This window comes from Monodelphis domestica, chromosome 1 (genome assembly GCF_027887165.1).
Source record: "Monodelphis domestica isolate mMonDom1 chromosome 1, mMonDom1.pri, whole genome shotgun sequence".
Lineage (NCBI taxonomy): Eukaryota > Metazoa > Chordata > Mammalia > Didelphimorphia > Didelphidae > Monodelphis > Monodelphis domestica.
Window position 1 is genome coordinate 283320945 of NC_077227.1, and position 22308 is coordinate 283343252.

At 36.2% G+C, this 22308-nt stretch overlaps 1 protein-coding gene across 1 annotated transcript in view; it reads right to left on the bottom strand.

Annotated features, from left to right (window-relative positions):
• The window catches only part of SLC10A1 (solute carrier family 10 member 1), a 48031-nt gene that overhangs the window by 22037 nt on the left and 3686 nt on the right, over positions 1-22308 (bottom strand). The window contains exon 2 of the mRNA XM_001378731.4: positions 1531-1741. Coding sequence (XP_001378768.1) covers positions 1531-1741 — 211 coding nt within the window. The remainder of the gene's footprint in view (positions 1-1530; positions 1742-22308) is intronic.

Sequence of the window (22308 nt, forward strand, 5' to 3'; positions counted from 1 at the left end):
GTGGGCTTGCAGTCAGATTTGTCTTTGAATCCCGTCTGTCACTTGAACTTACATGTTCATTGTAGGAACTGGTACCATGATGCTGGGGACAGTATCTTCTCTTTTGAAAGCCAAATTTAGGACATTGATCACAGAAAGAATCTCTTAAGAGGACATAATCTAGGAAGAAATGAGTGAAAACTATTCTAGAATGCTAATTTCAACCTGTATTTTAGCATGTTAACATTTTCTTGTTCAATACCTTATATCAAAATATCTTGTAAGCAAAGAATTCTGGATGAAGAAAGGGAGTGGGGAGGGCTATGACAACTTGTGACTTGGATAAAGAATTAATTAAATTAATAAAATTGATTTTAGAAGGATTGAACCTAAAACACAGAGTATATTATTAGTATTATTCTTTTCTTACACGCTAACTTTTCATTATACTTTCATTTCCCTTATAGTCCGGTGAAATAGATAATAATTAATTAATATAATGCTTTAAAACTTGTGTAATGGGAGGCAGCCAAGTGGCTCAGAGAATAAAGAGTCAGGTCTGGAGATGGGAGGACCTAGATTTAAATCTGACCTCAGACACCTCCCAAGTTATGTGACCCTGAGCAAGTCACTTAACCCCATATTACTGCTCTTCTGTCTTGGAATTGATACTTAATATTAATTCTATAGAAGGTAAAGGTTTAAAAAACAAACAAACTTGGTGATGGGACTTTGACAAATGCCCAGATCACCTAAGAAGGAGGCACCCATGTAGAAGATTGTCAGGTGACTAGTCAAGCAGAGGCAAAATTTATTTCATCACAACTAGTATTTTATAGGGCAATGATACATAAACTAAAGGATTAGGTAAACCTTTGAAGGGACAATGGTTAGTAACAATTAACAAGATGGAGACAATGGATTTAGATTACCTCCATGGTTCTAAACAGAGTTTTATATAGGATAATAAACCACAGGTAAATATGTAACCATCTAGTCCAGATTCTCAGGGAAATGTTTGCTTCAGTGGGTAGAAGGAAGATAGCCAGGGACAGCCAAGAACTTATCAGTGCTTTGCGTGAGATCATGCGTGCCTGGCTCTAGCTAGCTGATGGCTGATTTCACTGGGGCCTACTCTCATTACTGGGGGCTACAGAAGATCCCTCATTATAGCCACCATATAAGGCAGATCAGATAGAGATCATTACCTGTCTTTACAAATGAGGAAAATGAGGCTGAGAATTTATGAGATTTGTCCATAGTCAAACAACTAGTAAGTATCATAAGGGGGATTTGAAGTTAAATTTTCTTGACTCCAAGCTTAACACTACCCATTTTATTTACTATACTATCTCTAGTGTAGGTATTCTTATCCTGAACAAATATTAGAAATTTGATGAATGAGGAAACTAGCACATCAAAAGTTTAAATGCCTTGCTTAACAAAAAAGAGAGACAGAATCAGAATCCATTTCATGACTCCCAGTTTAATGGTCTTTGAATTTGTCAACACACTTTCTATAAGGGTCAATGATCTTCCTGAATTTCTTACCTTGATGATGTAGCGTCCATACTGTGGCCTCTTGGAATTGATGATGATTCCTATGGTGCAGGGGATAAGTATCAAAACCAGTGAGATGGCAATATGCCCATAGGGCACCTTGTTCTTGAGGTCCCCATCATAGATTCCCTTGGAGTAGATAAACAGGAGGAGAGGCATCAGGCCCAAGGCAGAGAAAGTGGAGCAGGTGGTCATCACAATGCTGTGATTGCAGAAGAAAGATAATTGAAATCCGACCTTGGGGCAAGTCATGGCAGAACTAATCTGACTATTTCCTCCCCATTCCAACCTATGACAAAATCACAGTAGCATCTCAGTCCAATATTTTTAATCCATGCACATTCAGTTCATTAGTGACATGGAGAGTGTTAGAGCTCCAGTTTCTAACTTATGGAAGCAACCATGGCCATAATGGAAAAAGAAATGGATTAATAGATAGAAGATCCAGGTTTGGGGACAGTTGGGTTGCTCAGTGGTTTGAGAGCCAGGACTAGAGATGGGAGGTCCTAGGTTCAAATCTGGCCTCAGACACTTCCTAGCTATATGACCCTGGGCAAGTCACGTAACCTCCATTGCATAACCCTTCATTGAATTTAAGACAGAATTAAGAGATAAAAAAATAAAAGCAAAGATGATCCAGATTTGATTCCTGTCTCTGCTCTCATGATCTTTAAAAGATTTCTTGCCATCTTGGGCCTCAGTTTTCTAATAGTAAAATAAATGAGATGTTCCCTAAAGTCTCCTTTGTAAACCTTAAAATTTCCCAGACCCTACTTTATAAGATTGGATTAAGACCATTCCCCATTTGGGCAGTGAACTCTACTTAAAGCAGGAATGTGAGAATTCTACTTTACCTACTTGGGTCTGCCCTAGGGGAAGATAAAGTTGTAAACTCTTTTCTGAACAATGAAAAGTACTTAAACCTATACTTTTCTTAAGCTAAGTACCTATAAAGGTCAAGCAACTTGTGAATTTACAAGGAACAAAGAACTGGAAAACTTACTCAGAGCTTTCCTGGTGTGAATTACTCAAAAATCCACACCTTCTTAGGTGTGGACTAAGAATGGGTGGACTTAGGGGAGGTGACAGAGAAGATTTTGCCCTTAAAAATAAGAGTTCAGGGAAGAGCTGGGAAGTCATTCTGAAACATTCAGATTGGAGAGACTCATTCTGAGGAGACTGATTCTGAAACATTCAGATGGAGGAGGGAGCTGGTGAAAGCAGCTGAGATGCTGCTGGCCTGGTGTCATTAGAAATCCTTACTTAGACAGATCTTATGGTGAGTTATAAAAAACTGACTGATTTCTCTTTTAAGACTCAGGTCTAGGCCATATTGGCTTTGAGGCCCTTCATACTTATTCCTTTCTTACTCTCTCTCTCTTTCTTTGATTACTCATTGTATTGTTAATTAAAATCTCTATAAAACCCAATTGACTTGGGTATTTGAATAATTGGGAATATTTCCCTGGCGACCACCTTATATTTGATTTTAAAATCCAAGACACTGTAGTGAAACATATTTCTGCGGTCAAATTTACTCACCCTCTCTTATATCTATCACAATTTATATCTTCCACTATTTTAACCACTACAGTTGAAGACCTCAACCATTTTAAATCTCACACCTTCAACTCAAGATCTATTGTCCTTGCTTAGCCTTTGGGGCATGGTATGAGATCCAAAGTGAAACCATGTGGTGAATATTACCATTCTCTCCAATGGATTAAAAGGAACATCAAGGGAAAGTTTAATTACTGGAACAGAAGATGTAAATATCAATAGGAGCCTCAGGTAGCTGTGTTGAAAGAGAACTTAGAAGAGTTATGAAGAAATCACACCAACAGTCAAGGACTCCCACTTATCTTGACTTCTTGCTTTACACAGATAAGACCTAAAAATGTCTTTATCTGGTCTTCCTTCCAAAGAAGCATCAGCTTATAAGCAGTTGGGCTTTAAAGGCATCCACATAGAAAAGAGTTTCTATCATTGTTCTTCATCCTTTGTTTTTGAAGAAGACTAAGGACATCAAGATGAATGGTGAGCATTGACTTGCTGCACTCTCTGGATTTCAGTGGGGCAGAGTTGCACACAATTGGCAGCCTCACTCTTTTCCAGATTCATCTAAGTCCAATGGCAAGGCAAAAGTCAGGTCAACTGGCAATGGCAGGATGCAGTGGATGATGTTTGCAATTTACCAGTAAAGTATACAGAAAGGACTTCTGTGTGAACTTGGAGAGAGTAAATATTATCTCTTTCCCCCTTTCAGGGAAACTTTCACCCCAAAGACTTGTACACCTACTTTGACTCAACACTTACTTTAGTGCTACTTTTTTCTTTGCAAGAAAGGAATTCAGCATATTCCAAAAGAAGAAAGTACATTGCTTATATATAATGATGAAGAGACAGAGGAAACTTACTAAAGTTTTAAAAAGGCATACATTGGGGCAGCTAGGTAGATTGAGAGTCAGGCCTAGAAATAGAAGGCCTCGAGTTCAGACTTGGCTTAAGATATTTCCTAGGTGGATGACCTTGGGCAAGTCACTTAACCCCCATTGCTTAGGTCTTATTGCTCTTCTACCTTGGAATCAATACACAGTTGTTTGTTTGTTTGTTTTTAATTAGTTACACATAGAAACAATTTTTGATAATTGTTTTGTGACATTTTAGTTTTAGCTCCTTCTCTTCCCCTCATCCTCACTGTCTGAGGAGGTAAATAGTCTAATATAGGTTATATCAGCAGTACACAACATTGATTCTAAGACATAGGGGAAAGGTTTTTTAAATAAATAAAATAAAATAATTTAAAAAAATTTTAAAGGGCATACAAATAATGTAAGGTCAGGATGCTAAAGAAGACTTCAAATGAATATCTGAACCTAATAAGAATAATGTGAGGGATGTTAAAGCTCAGAACAAGCTAAGTTTGACTATAAATTCTAAGACCATCCAAGAGGACATGTTGGGGAAAACAAAAGTTCAAAGAGATGTTAGAACTTCTACTCAGTGTAAATGGAACAGTGATAACAGCTAAGAATGCAGAATTACTCAACTTGTATTTTTCTTTTATTTCTCTACCAAGTAGAATGATTTCTAGTCAGAGAAAAACAGAACCAAAATGATTAATTGGGATTAGAGATGGTAAAGCAGCACTTGGCTGTCTTTAATGAAGTCAAGTCAGTAGGCCCCCAAAAAACACATTCCAGGATACTGAAATTAGTTAATAAAAACAATTGAGAATCTGCTATCAGTAATTCTTGAAAAACCATAGAAATGGGGCAGCTAAGTGACACAATGAATAGAAAGTCAGGCCTGGAGTCAGGAGAACCTGGGTTCAAGTCACTTAACTTTCTGCATCAGTAAACAAGAGCTTTCTTAAAGGCACTGCAATAATGCTATGTGTTTGCAGTCAATGACAACACTGGAGGAAGACTGTAGAAAAGTTTCACATGAGAGTGTGGGTATGGGAACAAAGCAAGATGAATTTTGTACTGGGCTAGTGGACTTCACCACCCAGTGCCTGTACTTGCTTGTGAGGCAGTTTGAAACTTTTTTTTTTTAATCTTCTGGAATTTTCTAAATTTCCCAACTTTTTTTCCTGTGGTTCACCATGGGTAATTGAATTAGGACATACCCCAAATCTTCAGATATAGGGACACAATAAATGCAGGAATATGTCTCTTATTAATAAATGGTAGTGTGCTGGGAATAGCATTGAAATGCAGCAGTGTTTAGGAGAAAGAGCCCTGAATACAGTGTCATATTTTGGTTCTGCCCCCTTTCTAGGTGGATCCCTGCAGAGAATTTCTTTACTTCTTGAGAGATAGTGAGTGTGATAGAGTAAAAAGAGTGTAGGAATGGGAATCAGGTAAGAATTTGGTTGGGATTCTCTCTGACACTGTTTCCTCAAATGACAAAGTCCTTTGCAATCCTTAAAGAATTCTATAAGAAGTTATTGTGAAGGGGTAGCTAGGTAGCACAGTGGATGGAGTGCCAGGCCTGGAGTTGGGAGAGCCTGGGTTCAACTGTGGCTTCAGAAACTCTTATCTATGTGACCTAGGACAAGTCACTCAATTCCCCAACTACCTAGCCTTTGCTTCTCTTTTTTTAAACCCTTATCTTCCATCAGTCAGAGTCAGAAACAACTCAACAACTGAATAAATATAAAGGTTAGAAGAAAAAAAAACAGAACCAAGGGGCACTTGCAATTTAGGGGGTCAGAAAAGACTTCCTGTAGAAGGCTATGGGTGAAGGTCCTAGAAACATTTAAACATTACGTAAAAATCAACTACTGTTATTAGTCAGTTTCTTTATCTGTAAAATGGAAGGTCTGAACCAGCTGACCTCTTCAAGCTTCCTTCCAGTTCTATTAGTTTATGATTCTTATTCATAATATAGATCAACATAATAATTAGAATCTCTAACATGCTGAAAAACACTACAAACTGTTTTGTGATTGAATTAAAAAGTCAGACAACAAACTTGCTGCCTTTTCCAGTCTGTTTTCTCAGACTCAAGTTATGCTAATTATGCCTTTAAAAATTTTTTTTAATTCTCTTGCAGGACTTCCAGTTAAGATGGTGAAGTGAGAAGTCCCTCTACCATACAATCCCCAAAAAATAGCTGGAAAGGGTCTGAGGATGACTAATAATAATAGAAACTAGAAAGCAACAGGAAGCAAAGTCTTCCATGCAGTCCAGAACTGCATAAAAAGATGACCAGAAGTTTGTGGAGTGTCACAGAGAGGCTGCACCAGTGATGCCAGCCAGCAGGACAAAGTTACCATGTATATAATTTCTGCCTAATCAGGTTGGGTGTAAACTCCTTTTTTGTATTCTTCCCAGACTGAGCTGAATGTTTCCAAGTCAAAGGGTTTATTTATTCTGTTGAATTCTAATGATTACTCTGCCTATATAACCTCTCAAGGGAAAGTCCTGTTATGGTACATGTGGAGGGAGACCTAACTCCTGATAGACTGAGGCACCCCTCTGCGTGCAGGATGCTGTGAAGGTAGATGCATTTCAGAGAAAGAACTTGGGAGAAATGGTTGAAAAAGGCAAATGTGAACGGTTTGAATGGCAAGCTGGAGATCTCTCTAGAGCCAATGATATATAGAGAAGGTAGTTCCTTTAACCCTAGAGAATCAGAGTGAATTCTCCTTGATGACATTGTTCTATCTCTAATTGGGAAGGCAAGAGCCTTTCTTGCTCCGAGCCAAAGAGTTCATTTACTCTTATGTATTCATTTGTCCAGGACAGCTAGGTGGTACAGTAGGGTAGTTATGTGGCTCAGAGGATAGAGTGCCATACTTGAAGTCAGGAAGACCTGAATTCAAATATAATCTCAGACCCTTATTAGCTGTGTGACCTTGGATAAGTCACAACCCTATATGCCTCAGGCTGTAAAATGAGATGGAGAAGAAAATGGCAAGCCACTTGAGTATCTTTGCTAAGAAAACAGAATCTTGAAGAGTTGCATATGACTGAAATGACTAAACAAAAATTCATTTGTCTGTTCTAATCTATATAATTTCCCTGATTTCTACTTACTGGTTATTTTGAGAAGGAAGTTTACTGGCCATTCAGATGGCTTTTGTGGAACCAGTATTTGATAGTAGGAAGATAAGCTGACCAAAATAAGCTGTGTCACCCTTTCCTTTAGAGAAATCAGATAAAGTACTTTTTATTCTCAATCCCTTACTGTACCCTTAGAATATGCATGTGCTAATCTACATACATTTACACACATGTGTATATATGTGTACAAACATGTGTGTATACATGCATATTATGATTCTAGCTTGATACCACTCATGGAGATAGGCGAGTAGAAAAACAATCATCAAATCATGTTGGTCCAGGTTCCTACCTGCCCCTTCCCAATACACTGATAATGGTACTGGCTAAACCTTCTCCTACTTTCTGCAAAGATAAAAGTTGCAGCCTTTCTTAAAGACAGAGTAGGCCAAATTCCAGACCAGATATTTATCTATGCTAAACATGGACCAAGTCTTTGTATTACATGGTCCAATCATGTATATCCTATACATAGAAACTAGCAAAGATAAGGAAAAGAACTATACCAGATAAGCTAGTCCAAACTGCCACAGATGGACCTGCCAACATTCCCAACAATGTGAATCACAAGGGAGTTCAAACTGCAGTAAATTGACAAGCTACAGAAAGATTGCAGCCCTGTTTTGTCAGAACAAAAAACAAGACAGAATCAATATGTGACTCAATAGGTCACTCAACAGGGAAACATTGGCCAACTGTGGACTCCATCACACCCTGAGGGCCCCAGTAGTAATAGAATCAACTGAGTACCATGACACCAGAAATAGAGGAACCTGAGGAAAGTGTGATTTCCAACATCCTACTGGGGCATAGGAGGTACATAGCAAGAGACAGAAACAATTCTGGATTGGGAATTGTGCAAGGAAAAGACAAAGACTGGCTAAGGTCATAATTCACAGTGAACCACCAAGAGACTGAGATAGAAGGCAAGCATTGAGGCTGAGGCTGGGGTCTAATACCAGCCACCTCATCAAGATCAGTATCAGCAATGGTATCTAGAGTACATTGGAAATAGGACCAAACATAATGAACCCAACCCATCCACAAATGCCAAAGAGGACTGGCCCAAGTACAACATCTATAACCAGGAACTGAGGTTGAAAATCTGAGTTAACAGAAGAAAACACTAAATATCATGAAGAAATATTATGACATCATAGTTCAAGAAATCATAGAAGAAAAGTGTCCAGATCTACTAGAGGTTAAAGAGAAAATAGAATCCAACAATTATCTCCTAAAAGAAATCCTAACCTGGAAACACTCTGGAATGGCATCTCATCAACATTCAGTCACAATCATTGACTGGATATTTCCTTCAATCCTATCCTTTTTTCTTTTAACTTTTATTTTGGGGATTTGGTTATGTATGAGTTGCTCTTACAACAAGGACCTATATGGAAATGTGTCTTGCATGACAATAAAAATAAAATATTTTTTAAAAGAATGTAAGCTTCTTGCAGGCAAAGATTGGTTATCTTTACATTTCTGCATACATAGGATTTTGCTTGCAAAAGGTCCTTAATAAATGTTTATTGAAGCTGATCACACACAAAAAAATTCCCGGGGGCAGCTGGGTTGCTCAGTGGATTGAGAACCAGGCCTAGAGATGGGAGGTCCTAGGTTCAAATCCGGCCTCAGCCACTTCCTAGCTGTGTGACCCTGGGCAAGTCACTTGACCCCCATTGCCTAGCCCTTACCACTCCTTTGCCTTGGAGCCAATACACAGTATTGACTCCAAGACGGAAGGTAAGGGTTTAAAAAAAAAAATTCCCCCTTCACATCTATCTGGCATTAAAGTTTGTTTTGCTTATGACTATTCCTTTACCCTCTTTTGACCTATCTTCTCATTCCTTTTTGTATTTTATGTATTTCAACAACAAGAATTTTGTATGTGTGGGAGGGTAGATGCAATTGTGTTCAATTTTCCTTTATCTAGTTCAGATAAAAGTGAAATTTATGAAATGCCTTTCCATTCATCCTTTTCACTGTGATATATATAATATAATGTGTATGATATATCTTCATTTTATATACTTGTATCATATAATAGTGATTTTCCAATTCTGCCAGCTCCTTTCTTCCCTAATATAATCCCTTGTCTCCATCATTTTTTACTTTTTCCTGAATCCAAGAAAACAAACCACAACAAAAAATACCTACAGGCCCTCTGTCATATTTGCCTTTTTCTATGAACCTTAAAGATATTAAAGTTCTCAGAAAATAATTATCTCTTATCATTGATTAGCTTTCAAACAATTTGTTCCCACATATTCCCTTCTAATTTAACAAATGAATGTACCTTTCTTTGTTTCTTTTGGTTCCTGTGTTTCTATTTCAAAATGTCTACTGACCTTTTCATCAGGAATATTTCAAAATCATCTGTTTCTTTAAAGACCCATTTTTTTCCCGTGTAGGGTTAAAAATTTTTTTTTTTTGCCAGGTAGATTTTCTTAATAGTAAGGGCTTTTCCCCTTTGGGAATATTATAATCCTCCTTTTCTTCATAGTGGCAGCTACTAGATTTAATCAGCTGCTAGACTTTCAAACTGAGCTCTGCCTAAGACTTACCTTTTGCCACAGGGCTCTTGGGATAACCCCTATATTAGGTTCAGCTTGGGACTTTTCCCCATTGATACTGATGCTCAAGAGCTGCTGTGGCATTAATCTCTGCCTAAGACTTTCCTCTTCCCACTGGGTTCATAGGTTCTTCCTATATAAGGTTCTGGATGAGGTGCTTCCCTTTTTCTGTTCTCTGGAGTCCCACCATGGAACTTTGTGGACGCTCTGACCTAATCTGCCACAACTAAATTTGGGGATGCTTCCTCCTGCATTGAGTGCTGCTGGGATTCATGACATAGGGGACTTTTCCAAAGTAGTCCCCGGGGATACTTTGTGCAATGATTTTCCATCTATTCTAAATTTCAGTGGAATTGTGCATGGGCTATGGGAAGGGGTGGGAGGAGGGGAGGGAGAGAAAGAATATGACTCTTGTAACCAATGAATAATGTTCTAAATTGACTAAATTTAAAAAAAAAAATTAATAACAAATAAATAAATAAATTGTCTTGATTTTTGCAGAATTCTAGTTCTCTTTCTGTGTACTTTTGGGCTGAGTGGAGGCATTAAAAGATGATTCTGCTTGTTTTTGTTTTTTAACCTGGTACGTTTTTAAAGTTCTTTTTAAAATTTGAACCTAGGACCTCTGGTCTCTAGGCCTGGCTCTCAATCCACTGAGCTACTCAGCTGCTCCCCCACTGCGCCCCCCCCCCCCCACTGTTTTTAAAGTTCCAAAGAAGTGTTAATGGGAGAATCTTGACTTCTCTAGGACATCACCATGTTCCCACTAGCCCCTAGATACTTTCATCAAAAGAGAACAAATCAACATATTTGTCAAGCAACAAATCAAAAAGCCTAAAAGAAGCACACACACACACACACACACACACACACACACACACACACACACCAAATATCAGAAGAGAGCCAAGCAAATTTGAAAAATAAAAAAGTGGACTTGATCAATAAAATTAGTATTTCATTTGTAAAATTAGTGAAATAAAGAATTTGCTAATCTGATCAAAATAAGAACCAAATTACAAATACCAAAAAGGGGAAAAGAAAATAACAACAAAGAAAATAAGAAACTACTTTTGCCCAGTTACATGACATATTGTAATATCAATAATAATATTGATAACAATTTATATGGATGGATATTTATGAAAATATAAACTACCCAAATTCATATAATGGAAGTAAAGAATTCAAATAACTCAATCTATTCCTTTCTTTGCCCCACCCACCCCCCAAAAAACAGGACCAAATGGATCACAAATGAATTCCATCAAATTAGTTCCACTATTATGTAAGTTGTTTAGAAAAATAGAGGGGAAAAAAGGTCTTAATCAAACTCTTTAAGAAAAATATGACCCTGACACCTAAACTAGAGTTAATGCTGAGGAAGAAACTTATAGACCAATGCATCTGATGAGTATTCATGCTAAAATATTAGCAAACAAAATAGAACAATATATTAAAATGTTTGTACACTATGACCAAGCTATAGTCATACAAAGAATACAGGGATACTTCAATATTAGGAAAAGTATAAATATAATTGACCAAACTAATAACAAAAACAATAAAATTCACATGATTTTATTGATACCTGCAAAATATACTTTTGAAAAAACAGTCTCCCTTTGTGTTAAAATATTAAAACATATAGGAACAAATTAACCATTTTTTTGTGAGGTTTTGGACATCAAAAAACATGGAGAGGCATCATATGAGGTTAAAACAGAAAGTCCCAGGTAACCAACAATAGACAAAAATAAGATAACTGTGCTATAGCCAAGAAGGGCAATATCAAGGGGGACCAACAACATCCTTAACAGGTATCTTGGAGCAAAACATACAAATTGAAGTTACCACTGTATCCATCAACTGATGACCTGAGGGATGAAATTCCAAGAAAAGTTCTGCTCTTTCCCCAACTTCCTCTTCTGGTGCCAATTTATCTACAACTACTATCATATAATCTTCCGTTTCTTTACTCAAATGTTTTCAGAAACTTAGATTTTGTGTCAATCACAAGAGGTCAGGGCTTAACTAGAAATAGATTCAAATGTAAATTCAAGCAGAGAATTCAATATTTATTTAAATGTTAGGAATAGTACTAAATGAGGATTGAGGGAAATCATTATGGAACTCATAACTTTTGTATAAAATAAACTCCCTAAAATCGTGGAGGAAGGAACTATATGGATTTTATGGGCCTAGACTTAAAACAAGCTAATTATCGTAAAAATGAAACAAAGAACTAGTAGAATATAATCACAATTCATCTGAAGGAATAAAGAATTAAACAACAAAAAAGAAGTAGAAAGAATGAGGACTTATGACTAGATCTCAAATTATATTATAAAGCAGGGTTGAATACAGTCAAGGGGATGCCTAACCCTGATCTCACTGATCCTATGGTTGAAGCAGGTAGAACTCACAGATACTGGTCAAGAAATAGAAATGTTCATCAATGGAACAAAGCATGTAAGACCCAGAGGCGATACTTAACATAGTCATTGATAAATTCAAGGACTCCAATTACTGGGGCAAGGATTCATTCGCTATTCACTAAAAACTTCTAAGAAATTTTGGAAAGCAGATTAGCAGAAATTAAGTCAAGACAAACAATTCGTGTCCTATTCCACAATAAGCTCCAAATAGGTAGTGAAACTATGTACAAAAGGGAATATCAAAAACAAACTAGAAGGATATGGAAGGTTATATCTTTCACAATATGGATAAAAGAAGAGTGATTGACTAAATAAGAGAAAAACATAAAATGGGCAATTTTGATTATATATATAATTGAACATTTTTAGATGAACAAAATCACTATGCTGAGAATTAGAAGGGAAAACATTAACTGGAAAAAATCTTGCAAGAAATTTCTCTGATAAAGGCTCCTGGAATCACTTCAGCATTTTCTAGTATAACATTAGGATGTCTACAATGTATTGCTTATTAATGTGCTTCAAAGAGGGTATATATGGTGGTCTTCTTCTTTCATAATTTTATTTGAGTAACATATGGATTCCATAAATTGTTTGTCATATACATTGATCCTATGATTATAAATTGGATATTTAAAATATTGTTGTTATTCTTGACAATTTCACAAGAGGAGGGAAACTCTTCTTACTTCCAAAAACTAATCAGTAATATTTGAGATCCTAATAAATTAAAGGTACATAAATTAAAGAAGGTAAAAATTATAAATTGAAATTTGTTTGGGTATACATGTAGATAACCTGGAATCTCATTGGAATTTGAGATTAGAGCCAATAGAAGAAAATAAGAGAAATGTTGAATGAGAATTTTAAATTAGTTTGGAAAGTGCTTTTCTTTTAAGCAAGTGAGAGTAGGAAGAGATAGATAAGAAAGTATGAAAACTAGAATGCCAATAGGAAGCTTGAATGTAAAGGAAAATTTGCAGGCACATTGGATCCAGTTGTTGCATATGAGACTATTCATATTGTGGTTTAAATCTAGGACACAACTACATATCTCTAAGAGGAGAAATAATATAGTTTTGAAAAAGTTTTATAGTTTTGAAATAGTTTTGAGGTCATAGTTTTGAAAAATAAAATCAGAAATAAATTTTTGAAATAAAATTTAAAATAAAATTGGGTCATAGAAATATAGAAATATAGTTTTAAATTTAACTTTGAATGTATGATAACATAGAAATTTTATAGAAATTGATTACAGAAAAAAATTGTAGAAAACAGGAAAAACAGAAACATAAAATTTTAATAGAAAATGTAGGAGAAACAGAAATTTTATGAGAATTTTTATTTAAATGTTTTATAACTGAAATTATTTTAGTACTGAAAGAAATAACACTTTGGCCTACATTTCAATTTTGAAAATTTGCCTGGAAACTCAATTTTAATGTAAGAAATTGAAAGAGATTCTAATTAAACCTAGCAAATCCATCCCTCCTCCAATTTTTAGAAAAAAGTAAAAGATCTTGTTTCATATGGATTTCTCTGATAATTATGTTAAGTATAGTTCTGCTTCTCCTATGATTTTAGGGAATTTTCTGTTGCTGCACTAACTGGGATAGAACTATTCCAAATTCCCATAACAGATTTGTAGTTAGAAAATATATAGTACCTACAGATCCAGAAGAACTTATTAAATGTGTAAGAAGAAAATACTATTGTGAATTACAGATTATCAATAGGGAATCAGGAACATATTGTGAACTCAGTGTTTTAGATACTGAAACTGGGAATATTGATAGTAAAAGAAATATTGAGGAGGAATATATCTATCAGGACATGAAATCTAGGACAGATCCAATGAAATCAATTCCTAGTCCTCCCATAATTAAGAGAGCATCTGTTACCTTGATCTTATCCATCATTTTGAGCTTCTGAACACCCAAATGTGCTTATTTCCTAGGTACTGTCATGAATTATGTTACCGTAGACTATATTATAGACATAAATTCCATGTTAAAATAGATTTGAAGCCTTGGGAAAATATTTATTGGTGGTATTCAACCTCATCCTGTCATGGCTAAACTCTACCATGTTTTGAAGTACCACCTGAAAGCAATTTGACTCCCTTCATCTGTGCTGTTACACATATCAGGAAACACATATGTTACACATATCTCAGGAAAAAGAGAAAATAATTTTACTTTTGCAACTGTCAATTTCAACAACACAAGCAATAATCCTACGTATTAGTAACCCCTGGACAAAAGTTTATCTCTGTTGGTCAGTCTTTTTCCTCTCTTCCCTCAGGTTGGGATGGCATATGTGGAATAGCCTATCTGATCCTGTATATGTAAACATACAAAATCATATGGGTTTGGTGGGTGTCAGCTTTACAGTACATTTACTTGCATTATGACATAGAAACAAGAGAACTGTTTGGGAAAGTTCTAATTCAATAGTAACCCCGGGTATGAATTTTTTGGGCATTGATCCCCAAAACTCAGAATTACAGTAGTGATAGATTCTATAGAGAACTCATCTTTGGAATTTGAGGGATTGATTCATAATATAACAGCTACTATTATAAACATCTCATTCTCTGTAACAAGCTTCAGGATGAATTTTTGCTCATATGGTTATGAAATGAGCCTGTGCTATAATTAATTAATTATATTGGTCATATATATCAATTGCTATCATTAATGATATTGGAGAATTATAAATATAACTAAATGATACTTTGCAAAATGCACAACACTCATATAAATGAGGATATTACATCTAGGTGGGATCCATCCTTATGGACAGCCATATGGTTTAATAGTGGTGGCTTATTGTAATTCATTCTTAAATGATTAATAATATTAATTAATATACTTAATAATAAAAATAATCATTAAAAATAAATTCTTTTCTTATAATTATAAACTGTTACACTACTCAGTTTTCTAAACAGCTGGCTTCTAAGCATATGTTGTAGATTGTTTTTCGGATGTATTTTTTAGACATGAACTCTTTCAAAGATGTTGGTAGGATCTTGAATCCTATTCAAGTACCTGTTGTATTGTTTAATACTGGATCCACAACAGTGTAGGTTGGGCAGAGTTATGGCTCTGTTCAGACATGGAGCCCCAGAGAAAGCAAGGCATCTGCAAGAAGTGAGCTAGGACTCAGAGCAAATAATACCTGGGACTCTAGTGACTGGGAGTTTCCTGCCTCCTAATATTGTTGTTATGGTGCATTTAATATTACTCTGTCTGTAAGATACTTGGTCATTCTTAGGAAGCTAAGGCCATGCATGGAATACCTCAGCTGGCGACTGGCACCCCTACAAACAAGTCTTTCATCTCTAGCTCTTGGAATGGACTTTTCTGAGCTGTATTGACTTCATCAAAAAATGTTAGCATAAGTGATGGTTTTAGTAGGTCTTTTGTGATTATTTTAGTATAAGTTTTTAAGGTTTTGAATTAAAGTAAAGAACTACTTTACCATAGTTAATCATTGTTTTAGCATTAGCCTATAACTTGCTATATCATGCACCCTCAGAAATCATGGTCTTGAACTTGTGACTTGGCCTTCATTAGCACAGAGGCTTTTGCCTTGGTTAGAAGCCTAGTGATACCCCTTCACTTTTGTATACACCCTGGTATACATTATCAGGCTTTTGCCCAGCTTGGGAGCCTGGCAATTTCTCCTTACCCTGGTCACCTTAGTATACATCATCCTTGACATCATCAGGCTTAGAAAGTAGGGTTCAGGCTCCCTCACTCCCCCCTTGTCTATCAAGTGACTTTCAAGTCATTATCAAGTGATTTCTTCTACCAGTGATTCTTTAGGCATAAAAGAAGTCCTCTCACAGGACTCTGGGTCTTCTGGTCTTTAACAGAAGCCTGGCTTTATTATGAGACCACTATCTCTCAATAAACCTATTTCTTTTTGGCTTGGAGACTGTTTCCCTTATTTGTGTTCCTGTGCTTAGAAATTTTGCAACAGCCTCACTATGTGATCCTGGGAAATTCATTCCCCTTCTATAGGCTGTAAACCTTAAAATTTCTTAGACTTATGAATGTTGGAAATTTCCCCATTGATCAATTTCATACTGGAAAAAATTTCCTACTGATAGTAAGAACTCTATTGGAATGTGAAACCCCTTGGCATGGGAGGATCCTTCTCCTCCCTACATAAGACTACTTTAGGACAGAAACCTTTTGCTAAACAATGGAAAGGGCTTTGACCTATGCTTAAGCATAGAACAGGAAGTTCTTTGAGTCATGATTGATTTTAGAATTGATACAATAGAGATACTTGGAATGACAGAACCTCGTCTTGAAACTACAATCTCCACCCTACTCAGAGTAAAAGGATTTAGGAAGGGCTGCAGCAAAGGATCAAGATTTAATTATTGAGAATATGACCTTCAACAGACATGTGCAAAAGGGCAGACCTCTGGGCGGTCCTGGGTTAAGCTAGAGCCACCATTGGCACAGGGAAGACATGGACAGTGATTGGTAGATGTGAGAACTGAGGGGAGGGAACTTAGATGGTTTCCTTAAAGATAGCAGGGTCTGAGGACTGGGGGGGTTCAAGAGGTTTTGCTCTGAGCGAGGTGGCTCTGAAGGAGGACTGAGGAAGTTGCTCTGTTGGAGGACCAGGAGAGAAGGCTGGCTCTGAAGGAGGATAATTCTCTGGAAACATTTCTTGAAAGGAGACTCTCTTGAAGGTGGAGCCTGAGGTTGGCATGAGAAGCCTTACCTAGAGAGATCTTGGGTGAGTGATAAAACCAACTGACTGATTTATTCATTCTTATTCCTTTCTTACTTTCTCTCTTTTTCTATTGATTAATCAGTGTATTATAAATTAAATTTCTCTATAAAACCCAGTTGGCTTGGGCATATTCATAAATTGGGAATATATTCCCTGGTGACTATCTTATATTTATATAAAACCAAGACACAGTAGAAAACATATTTCAGTGGTCATAATTGATATATATATTTCCCTTGCTCCCAAACATTTTAATTATCACAGTTTATGGCTCCCACTCTCTTATCTACAACTAATTAACACTCAAAACTATTTTAAATCTAACAGTTTATGGCTGACCACGAATTTGGTGAGAAAACCCTCAAAATATTTCTGTGAAATCTCTTTACTTTATTTTTTTTGCTTTATTACTTGCATATCAGTCAGTTTTGTTTTCTTTTTTTTTAACTTGACTTCAAATTTACAGCTGCAAGAACGGGTGAGTAAAAAACCTTTTTTCTCCTTAAATTAAGCTGTTTTAAATCTCAGCAACAGGACCCTAAAGTCCTGGATGGAAGAGCTGTTTCTAAATATCCTTTCCCTTAAGGAACAACTTCCTAGATTAGGAAAAAAAACCCTGTGGAAAGTTTGTTGCTTTGCCCTGCTCCCCATGTGTTTTGTGAAGACTGTTAGAGAAATAATTACAAAAAATATATATATAAATGAGTACTACATTCTTTGACATTTATATGGCAGCTGAAGAATTAAGGGCATTGAGGAATGCAGGATACCTCCAAATTTTTATATTAATAGGTACTGTCATTTTTGTACTCCTCAATACTATATTTAGAGATGCTAAAATAAAAAATATTGAGGATAAAATAGAAAAAATTGAGGATAAAATGCAAGCCCAATTAGAAGATCTAAAATGTTTCTTACAGGATCAATTGGCAAACACCCACTCTACCAGAAACAGACCTGTTTCTGAACCTTTGAATGAGGAAATTTCCTTCCCTTAAATAGAGATGGAAAACACCTTCCCTATAGCCCAGTTAACAGACTGCTTCTCTCATGTAGTGCAAATCTTGACTGAATTTAATCCCCAAAATCCTTCCCCTGCAATCCCAGTTTCTCTACATGAGAACTCCAGGCATATTTTTGCTTTCACCTGGAAAGGCTCACAATATACCTGGTGCCAGCTGCCACAGGGTTATGTCGAAAGTCCGAGCTTATTTGAGCAAATTTTGAGCCAAGACACAGACAATATAACATTTAAAAATAGCAAATTAATCAAATATGTAGATGATCTACTCTTGGCTTCAACAGATGCAAAAACATGTCAAGAAGATAGCAAACACCTTCTTTTGGAATTGCACAAAAGAGGACATAAAATCTCTAAGGATAAAGTTCAGTGGTGTCTCCAAAAAGTAGAATATTTGGGATTCATCTTGACTGCGGGTGCTCGTTATATTTCTCCATAACGAATTGAGAATATTCAAAAATTGAGTGCTCCTACGTCTAAGAAACAGCTGAGAGCAATTTTAGGAGCAACAGGGTTTTGCAGACAATGGATTCCTTGCTATGGGGAAATTACTAAACCCCTTATAGCATTAACAAAGGATTCGGTTCCTGAACCCCTCAAATTAGAGCCTGAACACTTGTTAGCTCTCTCAGATCTAAAAAAGGCTATCATGTCTGCCCCTGCTCTAGGCATCCCAGATTACAACAAGCCATTTACTTTATATGTGCATGAGCGAAGAGGAGTAGCCTCTGGTGTGTTAACTCAAACTTTGGGACCTTCTCAGCGCCCAATTGCTTATTATTCTGCCCAACTAGACCCAGTAGCAGCAGGAGCACCACCATGCCTTAGAGGAGTAGCTGCTACAGCCTTACTAGTAACAAAAACCGTTGATTTAGTATTGGGATGTCCATTAACAATAATGTGCCCACATGAGATAGAAGCATTATTGATAAAACATAGAACACAGGCATTCTCGGAGCAGAGAATTACAAGGTATAAAATAACCTTATTAAATAGTGAAAATATTACCTTGAAACACTGTTCAACTCTTAACCCTGCCACCTTGCTTCCAGATTTACCTACTTCAGGAGAACCATTACATAACTGTGAAACATTAGTGTCCATGGCAGAAAAGCCTCGAGATAATCTCTTGGACACTCCCTTAGACAAATGCAGATCTGATTTTATTTACTGATGGTTCCTCTTTTATGAGGGATGGCATACATTACACTGGAGCTGCTGTAGTCTCAGAATTTGCCACTGAAGGGTCAGCTTCACTACCTTCTAACATTAGCGCTCAAGGAGCAGAACTCATAGCTCTAAAACAAGCTTGTATAATTGCCAAGGATAAAAAGGCAACAATTTATACAGATTCTAGATATGCTTTTGGCATTTGTCACTCAGTCGGGATGCTATGGCTCCAGAGAGGATTTTTAACCTCAGCTGGAAAATCCATAGCTAATGCAGAAATTATTAATGAAGTTCTTTCTGCTCTCAAACTGCCTAAAGCCCTAGCTGTACTTCATTGCTCTGCCCATACAGGTGGCTCTGACCCTGTCTCTAGAGGAAATGACCGAGCAGATGCCGCTGCAAAACTAGCAGCCATAGAAGGACCTGGATTAATTTTAACATTAACAACCACTGATAATTTGAATTTATCACTTTCCTATAATGAAAAGAAAGTGGAAAAATGGAAACAAAAATTTAAAGCAAAACAGATTAATGGAGTATGGGTGTCATCTGAAGGAAAACCCCTGCTCCCTAGAAGTTTCTATAACCAAATTTGCCAATCTAATGGTCATTTTGGCACCCAGGGCATCGTGGACTCTGTCAAGAGAGTATGGATAGCCCCTGGTATAACTACTATAGCCTCTAAAGTATGTTCAGCCTACCCTATCTGCCAGGCATATAACCAACATGCATATCATGGAAAAGCCTTTGGGGGACGTCCTCTGGTTTACACACCTTTTGAACATCTACAGATAGATTTCATAACAATGCCAAAGGCTGGACGTTATAAATTTTGTCTAGTAATTGTAGATCAACTAACCAGATGGCCGGAAGCATTTCCTACGACCCGAGCCACAGCAGATTTTGTTGCAAAGATACTTTTAAAGGAAATTATTCCTCGTTTTGGCCTGGACTCCGATAGAGGGAGTCATTTTACCGATTCTGTCTTAAACCAAATATATTCTTGCTTGGGGATAACTCCAAAATTCCATGTTCCATATCACCCCCAGAGCTCAGGCCAAGTGGAGAGGATGAATAAAGAACTTAAGACTATGATTGGCAAATTATGCACTGAGACCCATCTAAAATGGCCTGAAATTCTCCCTCTGGCCCTATTTTATCTTAGAAGCAGGCCTAGAGGAGACTTACATATTTCACCATTTGAGATGCTTTTTGGACATCCACCTATACAGGCTAAGCCTTTCTCCCCGGCTTATACATTGCTATTAGGGGGAGATATTACTATTGCTTCCTATATACAGGAGTTACAACACAAACTACGTGAACTTCATGAATCCAGAGCTGCAGTACAAGCTGGACCATTAGACTTTTCTCTGCATGACCTGAACCCAGGAGATAAAGTTTATATCAAGAATTTCAAGCGAACTGGAGCAACTCAACCTTCATGGGAAGGACCATCCCAAATATTATTAACTACTCCAACATCTATAAAGATTGGAGAAAGAGACTCTTGGATTCACTGCTCACATGTGAAGAAAGCATCTTCTGCTGAGACTGATTAACTCTATCCTATCATATGAATTGTGACTATATCTTATCATATGAATTGGAGATAATAATCCATAGACAAATGGATGCTGTTTTTTCAAGAATATATTGAATTACTGATTTTTTTTCTTATTTTTCTTATTTCTTTTCTTTTCTTTTTTGATCAGAATATTTGAATTTTTTTCTCATTTTTTGTACTGAAGGTACACATAATTAATATTAATATTATTTTTTTCCTGCAGCAATACAAGTTAATATATATACTCTTGCTATAATATCAATATATGCCTAAAAGCTTTAAACTATGGGAACCTGCCATTTATTGATAAAATATTATAGGACTGTGATTAATGTTTGTGTCTGATTCCAGGAAAAGGGATAAAAACAAGGAGCACAGACTAAACCTGAATAGTGCCAATAGAGCACACAAGAAATATTAAAGTGAGACTCGAGGTTGCGACACTTAACTTATGTTTAAGTCGTAGGACTTCCTTGTATCTACACTCTTTACGAAGTACTCAAACAAGTACAAAGCTTGACTATCATGCTGGCTCCATATATCCCTGAGAATGACACAAAAAAAAAATCAGACGAGGGAATGACATTTCCCCATCAAAATAGAATTCTAATTCTTTTCTTCTTATATTATGGCAACTTCCTGTAGTCTTGGCTACAAATGGCTAAGTGAAATATTACTGCATTCTGTCCTACATACTTGTGGGATAGAAATTACTTTAAATTGGACCTATACAAGGCCTATTTTGAATTTTTCTTATGTTTTTGATTATTTTTCTATTCTTTTGATAATTGACATATACACCCCCATAACTGAACATTGCATTCTAAGCTAAACTTGATATTTTTTTTAATACTTACTTCAGGGGGGATTGTATTGTAATTTAAAATCTAAGAATTTTTTTTATTTTTGAATTTTTTTTGTTTAAGATTGTATTTTTATAAAAATCCAAGAATTTTGAATTTTGTTTAAGATTTTACTGTTATAAAAAAATCAAAGATTTTGATTCTGTTCGAGAAAAGATCTTCAAGAAAGAAGCTTGAACTTTTATATCCAGAGAATGAACTGTTGCAGAAAGATGCCGAAAACCTACACTTCATCAAGAAGATCAAGAATTAACTTTGGATATGATTGATTGGACTGAACTTTTGATTGAACATTTATTGTAATTGTACACATTTATGCCAAAAGGGACTACCCCTAATTTGGCTTTCTGTCAATGCGCCTAGCAAAACATTGGTTTTGCTTTCTTTTCTTTTCTATTTCCTCTCTCAATATTCTAATTTCTCTTAGAAAATTGAATATTGTGTATATCTATACTTAGAAGTGCATTTAGAACTACAAAATGATTATGTTAAATGATCAATGGGGAGACTAGTCTCCCAATGATCATCAGGGGGGATTGTAAACCTTAAAATTTCTTAGACTTATGAATGTTGGAAATTTCCCCATTGATCAATTTCATACTGGAAAAAATTTCCTACTGATAGTAAGAACTCTATTGGAATGTGAAACCCCTTGGCATGGGAGGATCCTTCTCCTCCCTACATAAGACTACTTTAGGACAGAAACCTTTTGCTAAACAATGGAAAGGGCTTTGACCTATGCTTAAGCATAGAACAGGAAGTTCTTTGAGTCATGATTGATTTTAGAATTGATACAATAG